The 8,243-nt window shown below is 46.8% G+C and overlaps 1 protein-coding gene across 1 annotated transcript in view; it reads right to left on the minus strand.

Annotated features, from left to right (window-relative positions):
• The window catches only part of LOC126986846 (uncharacterized), a gene marked incomplete at its 5' end in the record, with an annotated part of 2,964 nt that extends 2,217 nt beyond the window's left edge, over positions 1 to 747 (minus strand). The window contains 2 exon segments of the mRNA XM_050843289.1: positions 204 to 357; positions 690 to 747. Coding sequence (XP_050699246.1) covers positions 204 to 357; positions 690 to 747 — 212 coding nt within the window.
• Between the last annotated feature and the right edge of the window lie 7,496 nt (positions 748 to 8,243).

Here is an 8,243-nt window from a genome sequence, read left to right on the forward strand (position 1 = left end):
CATCTGCTCCCCAGGCCCCAAGTGGCTGTCGAGCAGATTAAATCACCAAAGCGGGCAATCTCGTAATAAGCCTTTATAAGGCTTTATGTTGCCTGCATTTCCATGTTTCCATGTTTCTATACCACACCAATTCATAAAGCCCTCCACACCCATCCACAAAGCACATACCCCACCACACCGTGTCCCAGCACACCTCTACTCACCAAATCCCCGGTGGAGATGGAGGAAGGACACAGCACCGGAGGGAGGTGAAGTACATCCCGCCACGCCCATCTTCACCTCGTAGTCCAGCATGGTCCTCACGTCAACGTAGTGTTGGCGAGTCTCCCCCGCCAACTTCTCCTTCAGTTGCGATAACTGCCCACACATATATATTTCACCATTTTTTCTATATAATTCGAAAGTCTATTATGAGCAAAAGTATCTATCTATCTATCTATCTATATCTATCTATCTATCTATCTATCTATATCTATATCTATCTATCTATCTATCTATCTATCTATCTATCTATCTATCTATCTATCTATATCTATATATATATATATATATATATATATATATATATATATATATATATATATATATATATATATATATATATATATATATATATATATAAGAACATTATATAAAGATAAATATAACAATGAACATACTGAAAGCGACTTTGTTATTGTACGGGTTACCTTTCTGTTGACGTCATATATCACAAAATGGAACAGGGGTCCGAGAACCTTGAAGAACCTGAAATGGGACGATGCATTATTTCATCCTTCAGTTTCTCGGGGAGGCGGTGGCCGAGTGGTCAGGGTGCGGGCGTGGTGAGCCCGAAGACCTAGGTTTGAGTCTCATTGATGCACACTGACAATTTTCAACCATCGCCGAGTTGCGTAAGATTACCCACATGCTGCCGGTCTTTAATCGACCTTAACTACGGCGGCTTTGTTCAAGAGGAGCACCGGGGGGGTTAACATGGGCCAAACAAGAGTCATACATCACGGCAGCCACTATAAATGAAATTCGCTTGTCCCACTAACGGGCTGGGGTCACGCAAGAGACCCTTCAAGAAAGACTACCAATAGGCAGCACCTAAAAGAGGGAAAGAAATCGGCAACTAGCTTAATAATGCTAAAGGTGCTGTTAAACCATTATAACTAATATTGCGCCGAGCGTCACTAAGATCCAAACGGTACCGGTACTAGCGGCAATGCTCAGTGCCGAGTGATCATGAGTCTTCTCGGCACCCGGTACCGGTACCTGGTGCCGAGAAGAATCGATTCAGCCGGCACCCGGTACCGGTACCTGGTGCCGAGAAGAATCTATTCAGCCGGCACCCGGTACCGGTACCTGGTGACGGGAAGACTCATGATCACTCGGCACTAAGCATTGCCGCTAGTACCGGTAGTACCGTTTGGATCTTAGTGACGCTCGGCGCTCGCCCGTCGCCATGCGGTTTGGGCCCTGTAGAGACGCTTTAAGCCTAATTGAATGTTGTGTTCACTGCTGAGTCACGGCCTCGCTGACTGTCTCCCCAAGTTCCCACCATTTTGTCCTGTTTTTCGTTTCCATCACAGCTCCTTGAATGCCTCAAAAACTCAATTTCTCCATCTATCAGCTCGACGCAATCTTCCAAACACCTATCCCCTATTCTTCGACAACACTCAGCTGTCACCTTCTTCTACTCGTTCACTAAACATTCTCGGTCTATCCTTAACTCAAAATCTTAACATGAATTTTCATCTCTTCTGCAACTAAATCATCTTCCTCGAGGATGGGCATTCTGAATCGTTTCCGGCAGTTCTTCTCCCCCGCACCGATGCTGTCCATATATAAGGGCCTTGTCCTTCCTCGTATGGAATATGCATCTCATGTGTGGGGGGGCTCCACAAATACAGCCCAACTATACAGAGTGGAGTCAAAGGCTCTTCGTCTCATCAACTCTCCTCCTGTTACTATTATAACAGTTTTCTAACTCATATGCCGCCGCGATGTTGCATCTTTTTCTATCTTCTATTGATATTTTCATGCCGACTGCTCTTTTGAACTTGTAACTGCGTGCCTCCCCCCTCCCGCGGCCCCGCTGCACTCGACACTCGACTCATGCTCACCCCTATACTGTCCAAATCCTTTACACAAGGGTTAACCAGCATTTCCATTCTTTCATTCACTGCATGGTAAACTCTGAAACACCCCTCCTTCGTCTGTATTTCCTCTTGCCTATAACTCGACTTCTCTCAAGAGTAGAGTATCAAGACACCTCTCCATCCAAAATTGACCTCTCTTTTGGCCATTTTTTACTTTTATCTCTTGAATGAGCAGTAATGAGCTGTCTTTTTCTCAACAGTGTGTTTTTTGTTGCCCTTGAGCTGCTTCCTTTCCTGTAAAAAAAATGTCTAAGGCAGAAAAAGAATTTAATAAGTCCGCTAATCACTGCTCATATAAAAATAAATAGAGGAGTTGCCAAAAGATAGATCAATTTCGGATGGAGAGGTGTATTGCTCCTTTTCTCTTAAAGGAGGTCAAGTCGTAGGCAGGAGGAAATACTGACGAAAGAAGCTGTTCCAGAGTTTACCAGTAAAAGGGATGAAAAAAATGAAGATGCTGGTTAACCGTTGCATAAGGGATTTGAACAGTACAGGGATGAGCAAGAGTAGAAAGTCGAGTGCAGCGGGGCCGTGGGAAGGGTGGGGGGAATCCAATTAGCAAGTTCAGAAGAGCAGTCAGCATGAAAATATCGGTAAAAGATAGAAAAAAAAAACGTAACATTGCGGCGGAATTTAACAGGTAAGAGACTGTCAATAAGAGGAGGGGAGTTGATGAGACGAAGAGCCTTGAACTATGCTTTGTCCAAGAGAGCTGTGTGTGTGGATTCCTCCCACACATGATATGCATACTCCATACGAGGGCGGACGAGACCCCTGTGTATGTACAACATTTGGGAAGAGGAAGAGAATTGGCTTACACGATACAGAACGCCCAACCTCGAGGAAGCTGATATAGTAAGAAAGGAGAGGTTAAGTTTCCAGTTAAGATTTTTAGTTAAGAGTAGACCGAGCATGCTTAATGCAGAAGGTGACAGATGAGTGTTGTCGAAGAATAGGGGATAGGTGTTTGGAGAATAGTGTCGAGTTGATAGGTGGAGAAATTGAGTTTTTGAGGCGCTGAAGGACACCAAGTTGTTCCTACCCCAGTCAGAAATCATAGCAAGGTCTGAAGATAAGTATTCTGCACCCCCCAGTCTAGAGTCTTGTAATTCATGTTGGAAGGGTCTTCTGTTGAAAGAAATTGAATAAGGCAGAGTAGAGTCATCGGCGTACGAGTGGAGAGGACAGTCTGTTGTGGAAAGATCATTGATGAGCAGCAGAAAGAGAGTGGAAGATAGGACAGAGCCTTGTGGGACACCACTGTTGATAAGTTTAGGAGAAGAACAGTGCCCGTTAACAACAGCATAGATCGTCCGGAAAGGAAACTGGAGATAAAAGTACAGAAAGGGATAAAATCCGTAGGAGGGTAGTTTAGACTAGAGATGGCTTCCCCGCCTGTGATGCATCAGTTGTGAGGCGGAAGCGGCACACGAGTTGCATGCGAAAAAATTCAGGACTGAGCATGAGCGAGGAGGCCACGTCTCGTGATTGGTGGAGCGTTGCCCCGCCCCTCCCCTTCCGCTGGCGCCTTCCTCAAGGTAGGCATAGTCTGTTTCACCAAGATTTTACAGGCGGCCACGCCACCTCATGCTCTTCAATTTTGACTGTCCAAGTGGCAGCCAATCACCGCGCCGGAAAAGTTTAGTCTGCTTGGCCCAGGAAGCTTGCTCTGCGCTCACACTGCCTCGCAGTGCTATGTGACGCATAAAAACAAAAATATGTTAACACCTCAAAATCACCATGAAATATCAACTTAACGCAATTTCAAGATTGAACATCTACAGTACCTAAACTGTCAAAAGATTATGATGAGCCATAAGTACACTGTTAACTTAAATATAGATAGAAGTATAAACTTGCTTTTATCGTATTAAAAATATCTTCATTCATCACATGATAACTACGACAAAAACTAATTAGTCGTCTTGTATTACAGAATGAATGTTATAGCTAATGACTCAAGGATGGCAATGCTACTAAGAAATCACAGGTAGGCCTTGTAGTATTCCAGATAGTATTAGAAAACTAAGAACATAGCAAAGAGTCGTGACGCCAGCCGCCAAGGCGGAAGCAAACTGACGGGTTCTGCGCGGTGATTAGCTGCTGTAGAGTTAATCAAAACCAAGAGAGAAAAAGAGGAGGCGTCGCCGCCTGTAATATCTTGGTGAAACAGATAAAAGGTTAACGTTAAGTTAGGCTGGGTTAGTATATTAGTTAGGGGAGCCGAGGGGGTGATGCCCCCCGTTACGTAGGTTACGTTAAGTTAGGCTAGGCTAGTTTAGATAGGGGGTCGAAGGGGGCGAAACAACCCCGTTAGGAGGGTCGGGGGAGCGAAGGTCCCTGTTAGGTAGATTACTTTTGGTAAGGTTAGGTTAGTGAAATTTGCAAAATAATTTATTTATATTCGCCAGAGGAAGATGAAAGTCGGGGCAACGCTCAACCAATTACGAGACGTGGCTTCCTCGCGCATGCGCAGTCCTGAATCCTTTCTCATGTAACTTGCCTGCTTGCAGGTGCAGCCATATGAGGCAGGGGCGTATCAGCTGGACGAGATGTTGAATGGCAAAATTTTCAACGCCTTCCACCACTACTTGTAAGAATTTGAAAGCATGACATCATTGTGTGACTTGTATGCCTTCTCTTTTCTTGCATGAAGGGAATATTTACCCATAAGTCCCCATTGATGCATTCCTATGAATCACTGGATGGAGTGTTGTAGAATATTATCGTTGAATGCGTTTTAATTTGCCAACAATTTTCATTATATCGTCATGAATAATATACAGCATTCAGATAGTTTTGGTGTAAACAATATATTGACCATTACAACTTGATATGTTGCTAATTTGGTACAGAAAAATGTCACTTAAGCCTCGCTGAACTCTAAAGGTACGCAGGTTTGCAGCTGACATAGGTTCCACGACGGCCACCAGGTGGCAGATCGAGCATGCTGCAAGACCCATTGCCGTTGCCTGCATCATTATTATACCTCCTCCTCCTCCTCCTCCTCTTCTTCCTGCTGCTACTCTGCTGCTGCTACTGCTAGTACTGCCACTACCGCTAGTACGATTACTACTACCACTACTTCTACTACTACTACAACTACAACTACTACTATTACTCAGTCAGCGCGCGACCTTCCTTGGGTTCACACGTGACTTTGCCCCGCTGCTGTGTGGTGCCAACTCGCTCTTTCCTCTGTTTTCCTCTGCTTTCGCGGTGTGAGGCGTTCTGTGCTTCTGTGTAACTGCTGCTGTACTGAAGGACTACAAAACCAGGAGGATTACCCTGCCTTCTACTACAGACCGCTAAGTGTTCTGATTTAGTATTTACTTAGTTAGATAGTGATCCACAGTTACTCCTAGGACAAGTGTATTAAGCTTCCCACATCTACACTAAATTCAACATTCTTTCACGCCAACCCAGTGCTACACGGTTTTATATTGCTTTTGTGTTTTTTATATTGCTTTTGTGTTTTCTTCTCCTTCTATTATTAGGATACTTTACTGTGCTGTGATAATAGGACTACGTGAATCAGGCGCGCCAAGCTACGTTAATTTCTAAGTCCACACAAAACACTAGATAATCCACTTTCCGCGCAAACCTAGTGAACACAGTTATTATCTTCTTTACATAAGTGATTTCTCAGTATATTAATATTGGCCTATGTTTTGTCTTGGTGGGTAGAAATAACCGCGCCTTTTTTACCCGAGACACACCCTTTTCCCCGGGGAATTGACCTGACTGCGACCTCACAGCAGCTGTGGTTTGTTTTCCTAGATACACATTTTTGACCTGACGACCTCACCGCAGCTGTTGGTTTGTTTTCCTAGATACACATTTTTGACCTGACGACCTCACAGCAGCTGTTGGTTTGTTTTCCTAGATACACATTTTTGACCTGACGACCTCACCGCAGCTGCGTACTTTGTTATCGTCTTAACGCGCCTAATTGTTTCCGTCTTGCCTCGCCCATATCTTCACCATGACGTCCCTCAAGCGTTGTTCTGGGTGTGGCCTTCGCATGGCCAAGCAGTACTTTCTTTCCAAGGACGTTTGTAGGTTCTGCGTTAAGACTCAGAAGGATGATCAGAGGATCATAGAGTTAGAGAATAGGGTTACGACTCTCGCCGCCCAGGTACACTTACTGGTTAGTGCAGCAGCAACAAGCCCCGCCTCCTCCTCCTCCCCTTCCTCTTCTTCCTCGTCCTCCTCCCCCTCCTCTTCCTCTTCTTCCTCGTCCTCCTCCCCTCTAGTATTGTCTTCAACCACACAGCAGCCCCTCCCATCCTCCTCCTCCTCCTCCTCGACCATCTCCGATCTCCCCTCTTCCTCCTCCTCCTCCTCCTCCTCGCCTTCCTCCTCCGTCCCCCCTCTCCCCTCTCCCCGCCCACCCTCCTCCTCCTCCTCCTCTCCCTCTTCCTCCTCCTTGTCCTCCGCCTCTTCGCTCGTCCCTCCCTCCCACCTGTCCTTCACCTTCCCTTCCCCTCTTCCTCCTCCCTCTCCTCGTCAGTCCCTCACTCCCCCACCTCACTCTCCCTTTCACCTACGCATCCTTCCTCCTCCTCCCCCTCCCCCTCCTCCGCCTCAAAGTCCTCGCCTTCCTCTTCCGTCCCCCCTCTCCCCTCTTCCCGCCCTCTCCCCTCCTCCTCCTCCTCGCCCTCTTCCTCCGCCTTGTCCTCCGCCTCTTCGCTCGTCCCTCCCTCCAACCCCTGTCCATTACCCTTTCCCCTCTTCCTCCTCCCTCTCCTCGTCCATTCTCCCTCCACCACCTCACCCTCCCTTTCTCCTTCTTCCTCTTCCTCCTCCTCCTCCCCTTTCCACCTTCCACCTCTTCCACAATTTCTCCTCGTTCTTCACAGCAGGTCCCTCCCCTCAGTTCCCGCTCTCCCCTCCCCCCGTCACCCACCCCTCCAGGCCTCCCGTCCCACCCTCGGGTGCGTGGGGTTGGTGATAGTCAGGTTGGTTATTTTTACAGGTATTTTTGCTAACAGGATAAGAACACGACGAGTGTGTTTCCCAGGGGCAGGGGTGGGCCATATATCAGACAGGATTGAGGCGTGTAAGGCAAGCGAGGGATCGAACCCCATTGTCTTTCTCAGCTGTGGCGGAAACGACGTTTCTCGTGTGCCAAGCGAGGACCTTCTCAGGCGTTTTAGAGAATTGTTAGGCAGGATACGTGACGCTGGTGGGTCACCAGTAGTGTGTGGCGTCCTGCCAAGGAGGGCGTTGGCGATGGATGGCTGTCCAGGGCGATAGCAGTGAACAGCAGACTTGCTGAGCACTGCGAGCGCAATGGGTGGCTGTTCGTCGACAATTGGGACCTCTTCTTTGGCAACGACGCCCTCTACGCCCGTGACGGGATACACTTGACGTTCAAGGGTGTTGAGGCTCTCTCAGACTCCTTGAGCGAGCACTTGGTACCCTGAGGGATTTTTAGTATAGGCGAGGGGGAGGGTAATGGGAGCAATGGGAGGAGTAATGGGAGGGGACATCTAGCTCATAATATAACCAGGCAGCTTAGAAGTAATTCTGGAGGAGTAACAGAGGACGGGCTAAGAATCTTCTATACTAACAGCAGGAGCCTCAGAAACAAGATAGACTTACTAAGGGGTGAAGCTTGTTCAGAAAATTTTGACATAATAGCGATCACTGAGACATGGATAGACTTTGCAAATAGAAATTTTAGGTCAGAATTTGAAATAACGGGTTATCAGATGTTTCACAAAGACAGAAGGGGCAGAAAGGGAGGTGGAGTTGCGCTATATGTTAAAGACTCACTTAAATGTTTAGTTAACAACTCAGTCAAAACTAACATGGATTCAGAATCAGTTTGGGTGGACGTTTACAAAGGGAAAGAAAAACAAACTCTAGGAGTTATATACAGGCCACCCAACCTTAACAGGCAGGACACGAGTATATTACTACAGGAGATTGGCAGGGCGAGTATGAGTAGAAATGTCTGCGTAATGGGGGACTTTAATTATAGGAATATAGACTGGGAAGATCTAGTGGGTGACCTGGAAGCCGAGGACTTTCTTGAAGTTATACAAGATAATTTCCTTAAGCAGGTAGTTACTGAGCCTACCAGAGGAG

Source organism: Eriocheir sinensis, chromosome 63, assembly GCF_024679095.1.
Source record: "Eriocheir sinensis breed Jianghai 21 chromosome 63, ASM2467909v1, whole genome shotgun sequence".
Lineage (NCBI taxonomy): Eukaryota > Metazoa > Arthropoda > Malacostraca > Decapoda > Varunidae > Eriocheir > Eriocheir sinensis.